The 22,012-nt window shown below is 37.4% G+C and overlaps 1 protein-coding gene and 1 non-coding gene across 2 annotated transcripts; both read left to right on the top strand.

The window, feature by feature from the left end:
- The first annotated feature begins 2,501 nt into the window (after positions 1-2,501).
- Positions 2,502-2,608, top strand: LOC130837591 (U6 spliceosomal RNA). The gene has a single exon (XR_009049364.1). It is a non-coding gene; the product is annotated as a U6 spliceosomal RNA (small nuclear RNA).
- Positions 2,609-20,106: 17,498 nt separating this feature from the next.
- LOC130836300 (olfactory receptor 7A17-like) lies at positions 20,107-21,099 on the top strand. Its single transcript, XM_057708359.1, has one exon. It carries the CDS (start codon positions 20,131-20,133, stop codon positions 21,097-21,099), a length of 969 nt encoding a protein of 322 aa, XP_057564342.1. The 5' UTR covers positions 20,107-20,130.
- The last annotated feature ends 913 nt before the right edge of the window (positions 21,100-22,012 follow it).

The raw sequence follows: 22,012 nt of genomic DNA, 5'->3' as shown, positions 1-22,012 counted from the left end.
CAAGAGGGAAATGTGCCTAAAGACCAGACATAGGGATTCATAAACATCTCTTGTGCTGCAGTTTCTCAGCTTCTATATCCTTGAGGTGAAGGAGAGATGCCTGTTGCTTTTGGAGTCATGTGTCTGTTTGAGGGACTGTACCTTCACTCCTTCCTGCTGTCTTGTCTGTGAACACAGTTTCAGACTGTGTTTCAACCAGCCATAAAGAATTCTAACTTCCACAGGAGATCTTCTTTCAGAGTACGCATGAAGGTGAGTCCAGAGACCCACAGCTACTTCAGATAAGATTCAGAGAGAATAGAAGCTGAGAAATTTTAACTGAGGTCACAAGAGATCCTAATGAGCATAGCTCAGAGCCAAGAATTGGACATGTTTGTTTGTTGGTTGACTAATTAATTTAAAAGCATTTATCAGTATGTTAGGAAGGGAAGTGTCCATTGGACTTAGCAATACAGAGATCATTTTTGACAATTAAGTGATGGGAATGAAATTCCAGTGGATGTAACTGAACAAATAATTGAAAGCATAAAGTGGTTCAAATAAAATTAGAACATGTAGTTAAGGGGAGTAGAATAATTGAGTAATAGGTTTAGATGCAAGTGCAGGGAAGTGAGAGCATTTAAAAACTTATTATAGGGTATATTTGAGCATGTTCTGTATTCATTAGAAATATACAAACTTGTGGGTTAGATATGACCTTACAATAGCAGTCCATGAGACATGCATTTCACAACACCTTCTCTCACATTAAGTATTTGCATATAAAATAAATTTTATTGAATAGGTCAAAGGGGAACACTAAAGAATTTATTTAGCCATTATTTTATTACTATTGAGCCTGCAATTTTTTGTGGATTTGTTAGCATTTTATTTTCTTGTTAGTTTACCCTGCAAATTCTTTTCACAATTTATATACTGGGTTCTCATTTTCTATTACTGTTTTTGATTGCATACTTTCAATGAAAAAAAGTGTAGTGTTTTCTACCAACTTTTCTCTGTTGAATTTAATTCTTTTATATGTGTCTAAATGTGTTGGGGAGAATGTTTGAAAGTTTAGAGATTTTGGCCAATTCTATCAGTCAGTCGAATTGAGTCCCCTATAAGTCTTTAGACATAGAAAGTTTTTCTGCACCCTTAGTAGCAAAACTCTCCTCTTATATGTGTTGTCATTCTATTTCACATTTTTGCCTAACTGCTACATTTTTGCCTTTTGTGATTAGATCTTATTTTTTTAATTGAGATAAAATTGACATATAACTTTGTGTAAGTTTGAGGAGGACGTCATATTGATTTCACATATTTATATATTGCAATAAGATTACCACTGCAGTGTTAAACACCCCTATTGTGTCACTTAATTAATATTTCTTTTGTGTGGCAAAAATAATTAAGAGCTAGTCCCTTACCAACCTTGAACTTTATAATATCATACTGTTGACTATCATCACTGTGATGTGCATTAAGATCTCCAAGACTTATTTATCTACTGCTTGCAAGTTTGTACCATTATACAATACCTCCCATTTTCCCCATGCCCATTTCCTGGAAACTATCATTCTAGTCTGTTTTTTGCTCCCAAATATAAGTGAAATCAGACAGTTCATCTTTCTCTGTCTGACTTATCTCCATCAGCATCAAGGTCCTTTCCATTATTTCACAGTGGTAGGATTTCTTTTTTTCTCATGAATGAGTAAGATTCCATTATTTATAATATTATGTATACATTATATATATGTATACACACACACACACACACACACACACATCTTACATATTTTTCCATTCATCCATTAATGGACCCTTAACTTTTTCCCATACCTTGGCTCTTGTGTATAACACTACAGTAAATATGGAAGCTCAGATATCTTTTCCATATCCTGTATTCATTTCCTTTGGATATTTATCCAGAACTAGAATTGCTGAATAATGTGGTAGTTCTATTTTTTATTTTTTTGAAGAACCTCTATATGATTTTCCATAGTGGCTGAAACATGTGTTAATCCCTTTTCTTCACATCCTTGATAAAACTTGCTATCCTTTGCCTTCTTGGTGAGAGACGTGTCAGGTGTGAGGGAGTAGCTCACTGTGGATTTGGTTTGCACTTCCCTGATGGTTAATGATGTTGAACATCTTTTCATCTATTATTGTCCATTTTGATTATTTCTTTGAAAAATGTGTATTTAGAAGCTCCTTTACAGTGGTTTTAACAATGTTTTATGTGACAACAAAAGCACAAGCAACAAAAGCAAAAATATCGTGATTATGTATTAAACTAAAAAGCTGCAGCAGAGCAAAAGAAAAAGCCAACAAAGTGAAAATGAACCCTGTTTTTAAAATTATCAATCATCATCGCCCATTGTATGGATCACATTCTGTTGCACTCAACTACCAGTTGCCTCTATTTTTTTCTTAACTTTATTTGAATCAGCTTATACTTATACAAATAGAAAATGATATCCTTTGTTATTGTATCCTTCACTGCTTTTGAAAAAAAGTGTGCTGTGCTGGCATCAGCAGCATATATACTAAAATTGGAACGATACAGAGAAGATTAGCATGGCCACTGAGCAAGGATGACATGCAAATTCATGAAGCATTCCATATTTTTCAATAAATGTAATACACTGTATTAACGAATTGAAGGATAACCATATGTAATCTCAATAGATGCAGAAAAAGCTTTTGACAAAATTCCACACCCATTTATGAAAAGATTCTACAGAAAGCGGGCATAGAGGGAAACTACCTCAACATAATAAAGGATGTATATCACAAACCCACAGTCAACATCATCCTCAATGGTGAAAAACTGAAAGCATTTCCTCGAAGATCAGGAACAAGACAAAGGTGCCCAAGCTTACCACTATTATTCAACATAGTTTTGGAAGTTTTAGCCACAACAAACACAGAAGAAAAAGAAATAAAAAGAATCCAAATTGGAAAAGAAGAAGTAAAACTGTCACTGTTTGCAGATGGCATGATACTATATAGGGAGGGTGGGAGGGAGACTCAAGAGGATAGGGATTTGGGGATATATGTATAAATACAGCTGATTCATTTTGTTGTTGAGTGGAAACTGGCACAACAGTGTAAAACTATTGTACTTAAAGATCGAAAGGAAAAAACAAAAGGGCACTCATATTTTCATCTCCCACTCTTTACCAATTTAATTATTTTTTACAGATGCATGTAGATGTGATTAATTTACTGTTGTTTTATAACTCTTTTTTCAGAAGTTAGTCCTAGACCTTTATTAAATTTCACTTAAAATTTTTGTTTTGATTCCACTATACCTAACCTACTATTATTTTCCTGAAATTTTATTTATGAATTCTCATTTCCATTTATTTTTTTCTATATAAGTGTACATATTTGTGAAACCACAAATGTGAACCAAGCAGAGGAGAGTCTTACTCACTGGGATCTTATATTAGAATAGAATAGGCAGAGTACAAGGAAATAAATGTATGTATGACATAATGTCCTCAGGGATAATTTATCTGAAGGATGAAGATAGATAGTTGTGGCGAATGCAGTATCTTATAGAGTATGAGCTGGGGAGACTTTGCATGGTGTACAAGTAGGTTTATTAGATCTACGTGGGCAAGAGCAGGGCGGTGTGAGAGTGAAGTTTGCAGTAAGTACATAGAGAGAACCTCCTCTTTGGAGCTATAGAATTTTCGCTTAATTCTCCACTGGGGATTCCCTGGGGTGGAACTTAAATCTGGGAGTTCCAAGATCAATTTTGTCATCTAGAAAGATCTCACTGGATTTATGTGGGTATCTGCTAGAGGGGTACCAACTGTGATAGATAGGAGAGATGGCAAGGAACTGAAATACTGCTGTGAAATTAGGCACCAAGAGGTGGGGAAACAGTGGAGGCACTTAAGAGGTAGGAGGGAAAAATCAGAAATCTCATCTCCAGTGATAACAGTGCGTTGACCAACAGGAAGGAACTATGCTAAGGTTTGCACATATATTGACTAGTCTGTTGACATCTTAGAAATATGGATACAACTATTCCCCATATTTAAGAGAGGATGTTAACATTTAGATTGCTTCACTTGGCTCTCCATGTTCAAAGAAGTAACATGTGGCAGATCTGAAATTTAAAACCTGTTTTTCCAGTACCAAAAGTTTCTCATTGTATACTATTTTAAAAAGCTTTTACCATTTCATCTTTAAAATTTGACCCTTTTCTTGTGCTTTGTGTATTTTCTTTTCTAAATTTCGTGTGTATTCCCTTTGCTCATTTTTCTAGTGGGGTGTTTAATCAGTAAGGTGTTTTGACATCACAAAGACATCACTTCTTTCTCCTTTGGATACATTGTTTCTGCTGCTGTGTTAGGTATTTTGGACATCAGGGAATACAACTGGAGTTGGAATGCTGCCAGAACGAAGGAGGCTTTCTCCTCATCACAATTTCTCAGGGACCACCTTAGCTTATTAGATCATTTTTCTGCCTTTTCTTTTTCTTTCCTGCCGGGGTCCAGCCCTGGCAGGATCCAGGGAGTCCCTTGGGAGGGGTAGAGTCGGCGAGAAAAAGGAAGAGACAGGAGGCAGAGAGAGAGAGAGAGTGAGAGTGAGTGTGAGAGAGTGAGAGTGAGTGAGAGAGAGAGAGTGAGAGTGTGAGAGTAACTTTAATTTTTGCTCCGATCTTATATATCTTACAGCTTGTTATGTGGATTTTTCCATTAGGGGCCCCATATCCCTCCCCCAAATGTCCCAATGACTCCACCGGGGGCCTGTCCTTAGTCAGGTGACGAGTCTTCTATGTAATCATCAGTTCTCATCAGTTCTTCACGTTCTTGTCCATAAACAATCGAACAGTTTTTTTTTTCCCATGCTTAACATTACCATTCTTGTTTTAACCCTCCAGTGGTTACAAGGGGGAGGGGAACACAGGATAACAATCTCTAAGGGCAGGCCTCTCAGGCGCCCAGGCTTGAAGTGACAAACACATTGTTAGCAGGTTAAGCTTAATTAGTGAGCTATTCCGTTCTTATAAGGAAAGGGTGTATGGGACATTTTATATGCAGTTTTGGTTTGACTGACCCTCACTTCACCGGAGTCCCTAAGTTCCTATTCTTTTATCCTATACTAAAAACTATGATGATTAGAGTGTGCATCCTGCCAGCTCTTGTGAGGCCGAGGGGGCAGAGGTTTGGGATAATTGTGATTGGGTGAGGCAGCATTCCTGATCACAATGCTTGCCCCAAGGGTGGGGATAATAAGTTTAAACATTCCTCCATTACCCGGGCCCCCTAAGGGTCTAAATGTGATTTGTTTGCGGCCCACAACACCAAGAAAGCGGGGGGTAGCCACCATTCTTGAAGGTGGCGTAGGCGCCCCTTCACCCAGAGAGCTCATCATTCCTAGAAAGAGAAGTAAACAGAGGAAACTCATAGTGAAACTAAATCTCGGAGAACTCCGGTACTTCCAGGATGCCTGCTTTGCAGCTCTCCCGAACCGAAGATGCCTTCATCGGAATTCCCGCCTTGCAGGCCATTCCCGGAGTGCTCGGCCTTGTCTGAGCCTTTAGGCAATCCCCGGACGGCTCCCGGCACTTTCCTATATCTATGTTTCTTGCACTGCTTTTTCATGTTTCTAAAGAAATACAAGACACAAAATTGGTCCTATTAGAATTGACAGCCATGGTTACGTGTCCATAGAAAGCTTAGCAACTAGAATTTGGGTACTATTCCTACATACATTACCATGTAGATAATCTGATGTTGACATCTTGCCTGTTATCATTTCTTCCCTAAATATTGTGGCTGGAGGTAAGAAGGGCCTGGTACTCACAAGGCCCCAAGAGCCCACAGTGCTGTGTGTGTGTACGTGTGTGCGTGTGTGCGTGTGTGTGTGTGTTCACTGTGGGGCATGAGAGTCCTTAGAGCAGGAAGACCTGAGCTCATCTACAACAAAATGTCCCCCTGGAAATGCAGATGGTAAATGTTTAACAGAATAAGAAATTAAGAAGTGGATGCATTTCTATGCTCAGGATTCCTTGGAAACAAAATTAATAATGTTCAAAGAATAACATATGAATTAGGGACTCTCCATACCTTGAAGTTCAGCAGTAATAGGAAGACCACTTCATTCTTTAACACTCTCTGGCCCCATCTCTCACCAACCTCCCTCTTGTTTATTCCCCTTGGAAACTGGTTTCCTTTGGACCCTGAATATCTGAAACAAGTGGCTTCTTCAGGGTCCTTGCACTGGCCATTTCTCCTGCCAGGCACACACTGTCTTAACCTCCTGACCTCTCTTCCTTTAGGTTTCTGTTCAAATGTTACTTACTTTGCCGGTCTACCTGGACACCCAGTAAAGAATAACACCCCTTCACTCTCCCAATTATACACCCTTTCTTTTTCTTAATTTTACCTGTCACCATTTGACATCTTATATGATTTTGTATTTCCTAAAATTATTTCTTCACAATTGAACTGTAGGGACTTCTGTCTCTCAGCACACTATATTCTTTGACTTGAACATGGTAAGAACTCAATTTCTAGGCCCCAAAGACTTGGTAGAAACTCTCGTTAAAAGTATACAATACCTGACCTCTTCAGGAAAAGGCTGAGAGATGAACAGGAATCTGTAATTGGACATGGCACAGGGGATGCCCCAAGGGGACAAATTTCACACCAAAATTATAGGTATTGATTTAATGACTGCAAAACATAAACTGTAGTATTTCAGTATGCTAACAAGGCCCATTGTTGTGAAAATCAGTCATATTTTTGATTTATTTCCAGGTCATGCACTCCACCACATAGAACCAGGGAATGATACACAAATTTCATTTTTTTGTTCTTTTTGTAATATCAGATGAACCAGAACTGCAGCCCCTCATATTTGGGTTTTTCTTCTCCATGTACCTGATCACTGTATTTAGGAACCTGCTCACCTTCCTGGCCGTCAGCTCAGACTCCCACCTCCACCCCCATGTACTTCTTCCTCACCAACCTGTCCTTCGTAGACATCTGTTTCACTTCCACCACCATCCCAAAGATGCTGTGGAACATCCAGACGCAGAGCAAAGGTATAAGTTATGAAGGCTGCATCTGCCAGATATACTTTTTACTACTCGGCTGGATGACTTTCTCTTGGCTGTGATGGCCTATGACTGGTTTGTGGTCATTTGTCACCCCCTGCACTACATGGTCATCATGAACCCCAAGCTCTGTGGACTGCTCCTTCTGGTGTCCTGGATGATGAGTGCCCTGAATTCCTTGGTACTAACCTTACTGATGTTGTTAATGTCCTTCCGTAGAGTCCTGGAGATCCTTCATTTTTTTCTGTGACCTCAATTACGTGGTCCGAGGTGCCTGTTGTGACACCTTCCTTCATGACGTGAGGATGTATGCTGAATCTGGGCTGCTAGGTGGTGTTCCACTCACTGGAATACTTTACTCTTACTCTAAGATAGTTTCTGCCATATGAGGAATCCCATTAGCTCAGGGGGAGTACAAAGCACTTTTCACCTCTGCATCCTATTTTATTGTACAGTCCTATCAATGTACCTTAGCTTTGTTGATACCCACAGTTAACAATTCAAGCATAACATCCTCAGTGACGTACAACGTGGCCACACCCATTGTGAACCCCTTCTATCTACAGTCTGGAATAAAGACATAAAGGGGGCTCTGAGAAGATTCACTGGGCTCTAAAAGGGTCAGTGCTTCTGGGGCAAAGAAGCACCCATGATTGCAGGGCTCAAATCAATGGATCCAGGCATTTTGACCAGATTGTGGATGTAGAATTTGCTCTTTCTTTTATATCCTGAAGTTTATATTTCTTTAAATTCAACTTCTCTCTACATTCAAGTAACTCAATTTATTAAGTTTTTGCTCTGATATATATATATATATATATATATATATATATATGTATATATACACACACACAGTTTTTTTCATTTGTTCCATTTTGCTGCTTTCTCATATTCCTCCTCAAACTTATATCAGAAATATTAGCAAATTCCCATTTATTTCTTTATTCCATATGTATTTCTTAAGAATACATTTTATCAAGTGACATATCATTCTGTTTTTTTATTTTTATTCTACTAAAAGAATAGTCATAACTCATCTCACTCATATGCAGTAAACTCTACTTGGTGAGCTCTATAAATTTAAATAACTCACTTTATTAGGCTTTTTCTTCTGTCTCAAATATAGACAGTTATCATGTTTCCCCTACTTTCACAAAGTTTTTCCAAATCTTGTATAAGAAATGTTTGGAAATCCCCTTTTATTCCCAAAGGCAGCATGCCTTTCTTTTTTTTCTTTCTCTATTTATTTTATTTTATTTTATATTGGAGTATAGTTGATTAGCAGTGTTGTTAGTCTCAGGTGTACAGCAGTGTGATTCAGTTAGACGTATACATGTATCTATTCTTTTTCAAATTATTTTCCTCCTTAGGTTATTACAGAACATTGAGCAGAGTTCCCTGTGCTAAGAATAATTTCCTTTCAAATGACATATATTATCTCAAGTTTTTTTCCCTCTGTTTAAAAAAAGAAGAGTCATGAGTTATGGTGTGTGTGTGTATTACAGATTATAATTGTTTTACTCTCCTCAGCTGTGTCTACAGTGCCTTCCATAATGACTGGCAAAATTATTATCAATACATGCCTCCCACTGAAGTGTACACAGGAAAATAAACTGAATAAATAGATTAACCTAATGTGGTTATCTGAGTGTTATGGTGAAATAATATTACCCAATAACATCAATTCTATGTTCTCATAGTGACAAATCCACACTTGATGTTTACATAGTCTTTAAGATATTACCTGAAACCTTGCCTGCTGGATGTTGGCACTACCTTCCTCCCACGATCCTCCCCCAGGCAAGCTCTTCCTTACATCCCTGGCTCTTACTGAACTGACTCACCTTAGACTTTAGAGTAGATGGTTGCTCTGTGACCTCAATTCTATGATAGGTTCAAGAAAATATATGATTTTATAGATTATCTGCCTTTTTTCTTTTAAGGTGAGTGTGAAGTGCTTTCTAGATTTCTACATTCTAGGCAGAAACTGAATATGTAACTCTCTCTAAAGTTGTTTGGAGAGAGAGAATGAGAATGAATGGGAGTTTCTCTAATGTCTAATATTAGATATAGTACAAGTAATTCATCAGTATCCAAACCTATGTGACTCTGGAATAGTGGAAAGCAAATCAAGAACAACAGAGTTCAGAAAACAAGGTATCCATGTAATTATTCTATTATCATTCTATGAATTAGTAATCAAACCAGTGGAGAAGAGATGAGAGTACCCATGTTCATATGTTAAAGTATTTGAAAAGCCTCAAGCTTTCACTTTTATTTGAAATTGTATTCCCAGAAGCACACCAATTGGGAATATATACTTGTCTGTATCCTGCAGTGTCCGTTCAGCTGTTAAATAAATATTAATTATCATTAAATATCATGTCAAAGGATGTAGTAGTCAGATTTGCTGTGGCAACAAGAAGCTCCAGAAGTCACAGTGTCTTAAGAAAATGAGAGGGTTTTTTTTTTAACTAGTTTTTAATGAAAATAGCAGTACATTTACATAGTAAAAATATCCAACAAAAGAAATTCAGCAAAATAAGAATTAAATCTTCCTCCCTCCCCAGCCACCAGTGCCCATGTTATGCAGCCTCCCCAACCTTCCTCTCTCCCAACCTACCCTTAAGGAACTACTGTTATCAGTTATTAATATTTTTGTATATACTACTGGAAAAATCATCCAGATATACAAGTATGTATATTATCTATCTTTAGATCTATTCAGAGATAGATCTACCTTTTTTTTTTTTAATTTATATCACATTAGATGCATGCTGCAAGGTGTCTGTGACTCTGACCTGACTGTGCTAGGCTATATGCATGTCTTCATTCTAGGAGCCATTCACATCCCCCTCCTATGTGAGAGGTGCCCATTCTCATGATAGAGAGGAACAGTAATAGAAAGGGAAGACTCGCACAATGCTTTTTACAGCTTCTCCTTAGGCACTGAGCACATCAATGTCTGCCCTCATTCTATCCACCCACGCATGTGACATGTCCAAGTTCAAAAGTCAGCAGTTGGGACATCCACGTGAGACACATTCAAGACTAAAGCAATGTGTGGGGATGTAAGATTTCCTAAGCGAAGAAGGGAGCAAATCAAAAACTGTGAAGAATAAGATTAGTTCAACTTGAGGCAGAAACAAACACACAAACATTTCATACTTCTGTTGACATCAAACCTTTATTAATTCTATGCTATAGACTTGCAACAAAGGAAGATAGAGTTGGAGGAATTTATGCTTCATCAAGAAACAGCAGCTTCACACATAATCCAAGTAGATCATAGAAACAAAGTAAAATACCTTGAAAGAGAATAAAAATTCTTCTTGAGACTATACAGAGCCAGCCTAAGGGGTCCGAGTTCAGGTTGCTGCATAGAACAAAGCATAGAATGGTGGCCTCTCAAGCACTCTGTTCCCTGAATGGGACCCTCGGAGGAGATACACCTTCAAGATCACAACTCTCTGTCTCCCAGCATCAGGGTTATCCTGAACTCACTTCTTACTGTAAGAGATTTTCTGGAGTCCCAATGAGCTTAGTAAATGCAGAATGTGGACACAATCATAATACTTGCTGTGAACTGGGCATCTGCTCTGTGCCAGGTAATTTCCTGTGAGTTCTGCAAAATTGTCACTTCTCACACCAACCTCTTAGGGGGAAGTTCCCCAGTTATAAATGAGGAAGCGAAGGCCCAGAAGTTGTATTTTCTGTCAAGAGGGAAATATTCAAAAAGCATGTGTAAATTTGTGCACGCAGAAGCAGAATGACTGAGTCCAACATTTGACCACCTTACATCAGACATGAGGTGGGCAGGGAGATTCTTAATGGAGAAGACCTAAAATACCTACACTTGACACCACAGTCTTGATACTCAAAGAAGAGGACTTATAACACCAATGACAACTGGGATTATTACCACCAACAACTGGAAGATTTTTACAAATGAAGAATCTCTGGGCCACCCTACTCCTGCCAAATTAAAATCTATATTTAAACAATTTTGCCTAGTGATTCATGTACACAGTGATGTTGGGAGACGTGCTTGTTTACAATAGTGTTTGTCAACTTCACCACTACTGACATTTGGGCTGGATAATCCCTTGTGGTAGGGGCTGTCCTTTGCTTTGTAGCTTGCTAACCTGTGTCCTTGGACTCAATCCACTATGTCCCAGTAGCACTTTCCCAAGTAAGAAAATCAAATACTTTTCCAGATATTTCCAAGTGTTCTCCTGAGGCAAAATCACCTCTGAGTGAGACCACTGGCCTAGAGAAAGAGAATTAGAAGTATCTTTTGTTCTAAACAAATTCCATCCCTTACTCAGCCAATAACTTTGGAACTATCACCTAATACATCTGACCACAATTCTGAAAATTTAGAATGAGGCTCATAATTGTGCTATCCTTACAGGAAGAAGGTTTTAAAAAAAGAAAGAGACAAAAAACATGTTTCTAAGCTCAGCCCGTGTTGCATTAAAAGATCTCAGTGTATCTTTTTAATTTCCAAGTGTTGTATAAATAAAGGACTAAATGTCAGATGTTTGATTATATTAAAAGCATGAAACTCCTGACTGATGTGTAAAAAGCATTATGAAGTCAAGGATTTGGTTAAATAGAAAAAGGACACAGTTCTTTCCCTTTTTGAAGAATAAGTAATAATTTTCTGGAAATATTAGGAGCTGTGTTCCCACCACAAGCAAATGCTTTCAAGGCCCAATGGACCTAGTCAAGACAGGTCCCTCAGGCTTAGCTTTGAAGAAATCTTTGACTCAGGGCTGTAAAAAAGTTTCAATGTTACAGTTTTGGAAGCCAGAAGAGTCCATGGAATAGTAAGAACTGGATACACCCTCCCTGCTAAACTGGTCTCTTGAGAAGAGCAAATCAGCACAGAAAATTTCCATCCTGTCCAGACAAGTTCCCACAGGGAAATATGCTCATGGTTGGAGTAACGATGGAAAATGTGTTAATGAGCAGATACAGTGAATACACAGAGCTGTAAATGTCTCCACTGCTGTAATATCTGAGCATGTTCAACCCTGAGCTGGAGGGAGCATGGTTTTTGCATTTGGGTTCCTAAGTCTGGCTCAGGGACCAAATGCTTCACTGCTTCCTTCTTTCTTGTCTGGAAACAGAGGTTCAGTCTCCATCATTAAGCATCCAGGGAAGAATTGTACTTACACAAAGAGACCTCACTCTCAGTCTTCCCATCCTCGTGAGTCCAGGAGTCCAATGGACAGTGCAGGAGAAAGTCAGAGAGAGTGAAACCCAAGAATATTTACCTGAGGTCACCTGAAATCCAAACAGCTGGTCCAGAGACTAGAGATCTCCATGTTTGTTTGCCTGATTGACAAATTAATTTATAGTCAATTTATTTAATATGTTAAAAGATAAGTCTATATTGGAGTCAGCAATACAAGGAATATTGTTGACAATTAAGTGATGGGAATGAAAGTCTAGTTGAATGAGACTCAAGAAGAAAAAGAAGGCATGGGGGTGTCAGTAAAATTTGAAAATTTACTAAGAGTTTTGCAACCTATGGGTGTAGGAAAGTAGACTATTAGATAAGAAGGAATTTGCTGAGAAGTGAGAACATTTTATTTTTTTTTAATTTTTAGAATGAGGTATATTTGAACATGTTCCATAGTCATTAGGAAGAACCAGAGCAGTAGAGCTAGGTATAACCTTGCAACTATAGTTCTTGAGATAGATATTTCACAGAATCTTCCCTCACACTGAGTATCCACTTTAAAAATAATGCATTTACTATGCAAACATGCAGATGATAAAGGGCTTTACTTGGCAATTATTTCATTACCTGGAAGACTGGATATATTTTGGGATTTATTAGCCATTTATTTTCTCTACTGCAAATTGTCTATGGATGTTTGTTGCTTTATATATTGTCATCTGAGTGTTTTTAGTTTTTCTGGGTGGATTTTTTTTGCTATATAATTTCCTTTATAATTTATTTCATCTCCACATCTGAGATAAAAGGCCAGGAACTGCACTCCAACATGGGGAAGAAGGGGAGAATGGGATGCATTTTAAATACCTTGACAAGTCTTCCATGCTGAAAGTAGAGATACCAGTAGTTTCACTCTCTCAACTGTTCCCCTCCCCTACCCACAGGTGTGTCAGGCACAATTTCTATGGCTCCATTTAACTCAAAGCTGCTCTAAACTGCAACCACTTCCACTAATTGGGATTACCTATCCCTGCTTTCTCTCTCTCTTTTTTTTTTTTTAATTATTATTATTTTTTTTAAGATCTTTATTGGAATATGACTGTTTTACACTCTTGTACCAGCTTTTGAGGTACACCAAAGTGAATCAGCTGTATTTATACATATACCCGCATATCCCCTCTCTCCTGAGACTCCTTCCCACCCTCCCTGTCCTGGCCCTCTAAGTCATCACCCATCATCGAATTGAGCTCCCTTTGTTATACAGCAAATTCCCACTGGCTATCTATTTTACAGTTGGTAGTATAAATACGTCTATGCTACTCTCTCACTTCGTCCCAGCTTCCCATTTGCCCATCAAACACTGCGTCCTCAAGTCCATTCTCTGCATCTGCATTTATTCTTGCCCTGTCACTGGGTTCATCAGTACCACTTTTTTTAGATTCCATATATATGAGTTAGCATACGGTATTTATTTTTCTTTTTCTGGCTTACTTTGCTCTGTATGACAGACTTTAGGTCATCCACCTCATTACACATAGCTCAATTCCATTCCTTTTCATGGCTGAGTAGTATTCCATTGTATATATGTGCCACATCTTCTTTATCCATTCATTTGTCGATGGGCATTTATGTTCCTTCCATGTCCTGGCTATTGTAAATAGTGCTGCAATGAACATTGTGGTACATGTTTCTTTTTGGATTATGGTTTTCTCTAGGTATATGCCCAGTAGTGGGATTACTGGATCATATGGTAGTTCCATTTTCAGTTTTTTAAGGAACCTCCATACTGTTTTCCATAGTGGCTGTACCAACTTACATTCCCACCAACAGTGTAGGAGAGTTCCATTTTCTCCACATCCTCTCCAACATTTATTGTTTCTAGATTTTTTGATGATGGCCATTCTGACCAGTGTGAGGTGATACCTCATTGTGGCTTTGACTTGCATTTCTCTAATGATTAGTAATGTTGAGCATCTTTTCATGTGTTTGTTGGCCATCTGCATGGCTTCTTTGGAAAAATGTCTATTTAGGTCTTCCACCCATTTGTGGATTGGGTTATTTGCTTTTTTGGTATTAAGCTGCATGAGCTGCTTGTATATTTTGGAGATGGATCCTTTGTCAGTTGATTCATTGGCAAGTATTTTCTCCCATTCTGAGGGTTGTCTTCTTGTCTTGTTTATGGTTTCTTTTGCTGTGCAAAAGCTTTTCCTATTTTTAAAATATTCATCATTTGCAGTCTTGTGTTATACATGCTTTTGCATTCTACCAGATTCCTTATATCTTATTTGTAAGCATGTTTGAATCCATTTATGTTTATATAGCTTGAAATTAAATTTTAGATACTATTTCCTGCACTATTTTTAAAACTGTGTTTCTTTTTTTTAGTTTTTTTCCCATTTCATCTAAATTTAAAATTTGTATTAATGTGACATTTTATTTTTCTTAAGTTCCTCTAATTATTTTATTCTATTTTCTTTAATAATCTTGTTTTGAATATATTATATTTAATCGGATTGCATTCCTCCTGTTATTATTTTTTATTTATACATTCAATATCCTTAAAAAATCATTTCTACATAAACACACACATTTGTGAAACCACAATAGTGAACAAAGTAAGTGAAGTTGCTGCCTATTTGGATCTCACATTTGCATGAAGGAAGAACAGTACAATAAAATAAATACAAGTATGATAAAATGTCCTTGGGTATAAATCAAGTTAAGAAAGTGGAAGGTTTTTGTCCCATGTGTAGGAATTTATAGTGTATTTTGGGAGGGCTTCCCATGTGGGAAAAGACACAGAAACAGAGTAGAGTGTGCCCAATGGATATGTCAAAAAGGCATCAAAACCCAAACCCCAAGAATAACAAAGAAAGAGGCCTCATAAGGAAAGTTAAAAAAGGGTCAGCCTCATCCACTATTAGACCATGTTAAAAGCAAGTGTGTTCAATGTGGAATAGAAAGGAATAACAAATAGATTAGAGGAATTAGGTGGATGCTGTGCTGTGTCAATTCGAGAAATAAAAGTGTGGTTTGTGTGTGGTCCCTTGAGTCTGAGGTCACTTCAGCACCCACACTGCTGCCTGTTCTCTCTGCAACCTCGCCTTTCTGTTGAGCTCTGTATTCCTATTGATTTTCCCTCAGCTGGAGCTATCCTTCTTTTAAAACTATTCTTCAGGTTACTGTGGTGGATAGAAACTTTTTAGATTGTGTGCCAGAGAAAACATGCTTTTTACATGTGTTGCAGCATGTGTGCACAGGCAAATAAGAAATACACATGTATTCACATGTCCACACACATACAGAAACACACACACACACACACACACACACACCCCTGAACCAAAAATCTCTGAGGATGTTTGAGGTGCTCTGATATTCTATTTTGTGTCTTATTTATTCTAGCCTACTTTATTCTATGTTTATTGAAGTATAGTTGATTTACAATACTGTGTTTGTTTCAGGTGTACAGCACAGTAATTCAGTTATACACACACAGAGATAAACAATGGAATATTAGCCTCAAAAAGGCTGAAATAATGTCATTTGCAGCAACACAGCTGGACCTAGAGATTGTCACACTAAGTGAAGTAAATCAGACAGGGAAAGGCAAATATCATATGATATCACATATACATGGAATCTATTTTTGTTTTCTTTTTCAGATTATTTTCCCTTATAAGTTATTAAAAAATATTGAGTATAGTTCCCTGTGCCAGAAAGTAAGTCTTTGTTGGTTATCTGTTTTATATAGAGTAGTGTGTATATGTTAATCCCAACCTCCTAATTTACCTCTCCCTTTTGGTAACCACAAATTTGTTATCTATGTCTGTGAGTCTCTTTCTGTTTTCTAAACAAGTTCATTTGCATCTTTTTTAGACTCCATATATAAGTGATATCATACGATATTTGTCTTTCACTTTCTGATTTACTTCACTTAGTATGATAATCTCTAGGTCCATCCACCTTGCTGCAAATGGCATTATTTCATTCTTTTTTATGGCTGAGTAACATTCCATTGTTCATATATATATATCACATCTTCTTTATCTGTTCATCTGTTGGTGAACATTTAGGTTGTTTCCTGTCTTGTGTATTATAAAAAGTGCTGCAATGAACATTGGGACGCATGTATGTTTTCAAATTAAAGTTTTAACTGATATATGCATGGGATTGCAGGATCATATGGTAACTCTTTTTTTTTTTTAATTTTTTTAAGGAACCTCTGTACTGTTCTTCATAGTGACTGCACCAATTTACTTTCCCAGCAACAGTGTAGGATGGCTTATTTTCCTTGACACCTGCCCTAGCATTTATTATTTGTAGACTTTTTGATGATGGCCATTCTGGCTGCAGTGAGAAAATACCTGATTGTAATATTGATTTGCACTTTTTTAAATAATTAGTGATGTTGAGCATCTTTTCATGTGTCTATTGGCCATCTGTATGTCTTCTTTAGAGAAATATCTACTTAGATCTTCTGCCCATTTTTTGATTGGGTTTATTCTATTCGTACAAACCATAATTTCCCCCTGTAATGGGTCTGGATCTCAGAGTATGAAAAACATTCCTCCAGAATGTGTTCCATCTTAGAAATATTTCCCTGCTTCTTTTTGTTCTCTCATTATTGGTAATTTCTGTGAGAGGCATTCTTTCATTCTGTTGTGCAATATAAATACATTCAACTACTATTCCCAAGTAAACTAAGTCTGAGGGTGTTTAGGAGTATGTCTAACATTCACGCATGCCTCAATGCACTTACAGTCTTCAAGATAATAAAATATACAGAACTGAATAAAAGTTACACAACAATAAACCTATGCCTAAATTATTGCAAGAGAAATTTCCTTTTTCTGAAGGAATGTTAAAAACAAAAGATTCAGTAAGGAGATGATCCAGACAGTCTGAAAAGGAGATGGAGTTTTAAAAATAAAGAAGATGAAACAATATCCAAATAGGCCAGTTGGTTGAGTCCCCAAGCAAAGTAAAACAGGTGCACATAGGCTCTGAGTCTTGAGCTTGTGGCATCAAATGAAACTGTGACTCAAGTTCACTATGTATGAGGTTGATGTGGTTGAGGGCAGCATGAGTGTGAAGATGGTGTTTTGATCAGGAGCCAAGTGTAGGGTTTGAAGGTATGGAATTTGGGATTCATGCTCCAGTGGGGAGTCACTGGCTGAGAGTTAAATCGGGGAGTTGGACAATCAGCTTTGTAAAGTTGAAAGATTTCTCTGGATTAATGTGAATATTGGCTGGAGGGGTGCCAGCCTGTGATAGCTGGAAAACAGGACAAGAAACTGAAATTAGTTTGTGGAATTGGTGACCAAGAGATGGGAAGGCAAGGGAGACATTTGAAAGGAAGAAGGAAAACTATCAGTGGTACCCATTCATTTACAAACAAGAAGGAACTATGCTAAGCTTTTTAGGTATATTGTCTAAGTTTGTCAGTCACCCGAGGAAAATGGATACCACTATCTCCACTGTTTGAGTAAAGATGTTGACATTTAGAATGCTTTCCTTGTCTCCCCATGTTCAAACAGCAAGTATGTACAGATCCAAATTTCAAATCCAGAGTTTCAAACTACAGAAGATTTGGGTTTGTTGTCATTTAGAAAAATATTTTACCAATTCATTTTTTTTAACCCCCAGTTTTGTTGTACTTTGTGCACTTACAGTTGTGAATTGTTGGTTCATTCTCTTTGTTCATTTTTCTAGTGGGGTGTTTTACTAGTCAGATATCTGATAATGTAAACATTGAGTTGGCCAAAAAGTTTGTTTGGTTTTTTCTGTAACATCCTACACAAAAATCCTTGGAAATTATTTGGCCAACCCAATATATAACTCCATTCTTTTTTGGATAAAATGATTTTTGCTGCTTTATTATTCTGGGCATCATGGGGATATAAATGGGATTTAAAGGTTTCAAGAACCAAAGATGCTTTATCCTCATCACAAACTCTAGGGATCACCTGAAATTATTTGACCTTTTCCTCCCACATATTTTTTTCATTTTTTTCCCCTCTGTCTCAGTTTTTTGAACTGAGTTTTTATGTTTATTTAAATAATGGATACAAAGCAGTCATATTTAAACAGAGCCCCTTTTCATGTGCTTTTTGGCCATCTCTATGTTTTCTTTGGAGAAATGCCCATTTAGGTCTTCCACCCATTTTTTGATTTGGTTGTTTGTTTGATATTGAGCTGCATGAGTTGTTTGTATATTTTGGGAATTAATCCCATCAGTCATTATGATTGCAAATATTTTCTCCCATTCTGTGGGTTCTCTTTTCATTTTGTTTAAGGTTTCCTTTGCTGTGTAAAATGTTTAAGTTTAATTAGGTTCCAATTGCTTGTTTTTGTTTTTATTTTCATTACTCTAGAAGGTGGATCAAAAAAGATATTTTAGCAATTTATGTGATATCACTTATATGTACAATCTAAAAAAAAATGGTACAATGAACATATTTGCAAAACAGAAATAGAGTCACAGTTGTAGAAAAGAAACTTATGATTACCAGGGGCAAAATTGGGAAGATTGGGATTGACATATACACACTACTACACATAAAATAGGCAACTAATAAGGAATTACTGTATAGCACAGGGGACTCTACTCAATACTCTGTAATGATCTATATGGAAAAGAGCCTAAAAAAAGAGAGTGGAGATATATATATGTATGTATGTATAACTGATTCACTTTGCTATATACTTGAAACTAACAAAACATTGTAAATCAACTATACTCCAATACAAATTTTAAAAAGATAAAAAAAAGGAGTCTCACGTTTAAATGTCCCTGGGAGACTTAACAACTGGAATTTAGGTAATATTTCTACAATTTTACAGGAAAGATAACCTAATATTGACAGCTTGTCTTGTGTCATTGTTTTCCTAATTACTGTGGCTGACAGTGAGAATAGGCTGGTGGTAGCATTGCCCCAGCAGGCCCCTGTGAGTGTGTGTGTGTGTGTGTGTGTGTGTGTTGTGGGGAATGAGCAGTTCTCAAGGCAGGGAAGGGCTACCTGAGCCCAAATTCTCCAATATGAAACCCTTAAAATACAGGTTCCAGAATATTAACAAATATACAAAAATAAGGAGGGAGCCCATCTCTGTTCCCAGGGTTTCTTGTAAATAAGTTTAATAAAGTGCAAGTAACATCATATGAACTAGGGTCTCCCTTTGACTTGAAATTTCAGCTTCAGCAGAGAGGCCACCTTGCTCCTCCAAATTGTCTGACACTACCTCTTATCACCTTCTTTCTTGTGATTTACCCTGGACACAAAAGCTTCATTTTGAACCTCATTTTTCTGAAATAAGTGCCCTTTCAGGGCCTTTGCCCTGACTACTATCTGTCCAGCACACACTTCCCCAGTTAAACTTAGTCTCCTGCTCTCTCTTTTGTGAGATCTCTGTTCAAGTGTTTGCTGGTCAAAATGAACACCAATTAAAAATAACTCTCTCATTATCTCTTTTCTTTACATCTGATTTCTTTTTATTCACAGAATCTGTCTTCATCTAATAATATACGTGAATTTATATTTGCTTGTGTTCTTTCTCTATCATTGAACTATAGGGATTATTTTCTCTCAGCACCCTATATTTTTTGTCCAGAAGTTGGTCAGTCCTCTATTTATATTTGGCAAATGTTTGACAGACTTTTGTATCAAAAATGTAGAATAAATGACTAGTCTAAATGTGGGATTGGAATTCATATTCTGAAATGACACAGGAGATCCCTTTAAGGGGAATTTCCATACAAAATTTATGGATATTGGGTTTTTATTGCAACAGTAAATTGTAGAATTTCGAAGATGTTTTCAATGCCAATTTCTGAGAAAATTAGTGATGTTATTTTTTGTTTCCTTGTAGTCACCTCCACCAAATGGAACTAAAGAATGATACACGAATTTCAGATTTTCTTCTTCTGGATTTATCCAAGGAACCAGAATTGCAGCCTCTCATCTATGTACTTTTCCTATCCATGTATCTAATCACCATGTTTGGAAACCTGCTTATCATTCTGGCCACCACCTCTGACTCCCACCTCCACACACCCATGTATTTCTTCCTGTCTAACTTGTCCTTTGTAGACATTTGTTTCACCTCCACCACCATCCCAAAGATGCTGTGGAACATCCACACCCAGAGCAAAGATATAACCTATGAAGGCTGCATCATCCAGATGTATTTTTTCATACTCTTTGCAGGATTGGACATCTTCCTTCTGACTGTGATGGCCTATGACTGGTTTGTGGCCATCTGCCATCCCCTGCACTATACAGTTAACATGAACCCCCGGCTCTGTGGACTGCTGGTTCTGGTGTCCTGGATGATGAGTGCCTTGAATTCCTTGACCCAAAGCTTAATGGTGTTGCAGCTGTCCTTCTGTACAGACTTGGAAATCCCCCACTTTTTCTGTGAAATCAACCGTGTGGTCCAACTTGCCTGTTCAGACACCTTTCTTAATGATGTGTTGATGTATTTTGCAGCTGGGATGTTTGGCTGTGTTTCCTTCACTGGGATTCTTTACTCATATTCTAAGATAGTTTCCTCCATAAGAGAAATCTCATCAGCTCAAGGGAAGTATAGAACATTTTCCACCTGTGCATCTCGCCTCTCAGTGGTCTCCTTATTTTATTGTACAAGCCTAGGAGTGTACCTTAGCTCTGCTGCTACACGCAGCCCACACTCAAGTACAATCTCCTTGGTGATGTACACTGTGGTCACACCCATGCTGAACCCCTTCATCTACAGTCTAAGAAACAAAGACATACATAAGGCTCTGAAAAGAATTATTGCAACGGCAGCTATAAGAGGGCCAACTATTCTGGGGCTGAAGAAGTACCTGTGATTGCAAGGCTAAACTAAAGGGAGCCAGAAATTGCTATTCTTTGATCAGTTGTAGGAGAAATTGTCCTTCTCTTTGTTTCCTGGAATTTCTATTTATTTGAATTCAACCCCTCTACGCAATTTGAGTAACTCAGTTTATCAAGCTTTATTATGAATAACGTCCTTTTAATTTTGATAGAGATTGCATTGAATCTGTAAAATGCTTTTTTTTTTTAATATTAAGTCTTCCAAGCCATGGATGCCTCATATCTTTTCATTTATTTCTCTTCTTCAATTTCTTTTATCAATATCTTAAAGATTTTAGTGTACATGCGCTTCACCACCTTGGTAAAATTTATTCCTTAGTGTTTCATAATTTTGGATGTTATTGTAAATATGATTGCTTTCTTAATCTTTTATTTCTGATTATTTTACTGTACAGTAATGTAAGTTTTTGTTTTGCTTTTTTTGTTTTTTTTTAAAGTTCTTTATTGGAATATAATTGCCTTACACTCTTGTGCCAGTTTTTAAGGTACACCAAAGTGAATCAACTGTATTTATACATATGTCCCCATATCCCGTCCCTCCCGCAACTCCTTCCCACCCTTTCTATCCCACCCCTCTATGTCATCACCTATCATCAAGTTTATCTCCCTATGTTATGCAGCAACTTCCTACTAGCTATCTATTTTACAGTTGGTAGTGTATATATGTCACTGCTACTCTCTTACTACCTCCCAGCTTCCCCTTCGCCCCACCCCCAGCCTCAGGTCCTCAAGTCTATTCTCTACATCTACATCTTTATTCTTGCCCTGTCACTGGGTTCATCAGTACCATTGTTTTAGATTCCATATATATGAGTTAGCATACGGTATTTGTTTTTCTCTTTCTGGCTTAATTTGCTCTGTATGACAGTCTCTAGGTCTATCCACCTC

This window comes from Hippopotamus amphibius, chromosome 15, assembly GCF_030028045.1.
Source record: "Hippopotamus amphibius kiboko isolate mHipAmp2 chromosome 15, mHipAmp2.hap2, whole genome shotgun sequence".
NCBI lineage: Eukaryota > Metazoa > Chordata > Mammalia > Artiodactyla > Hippopotamidae > Hippopotamus > Hippopotamus amphibius.
The sequence above is the reverse complement of the archived record's forward strand: the minus strand, read 5'-3'. Positions and strand labels throughout refer to the sequence as shown.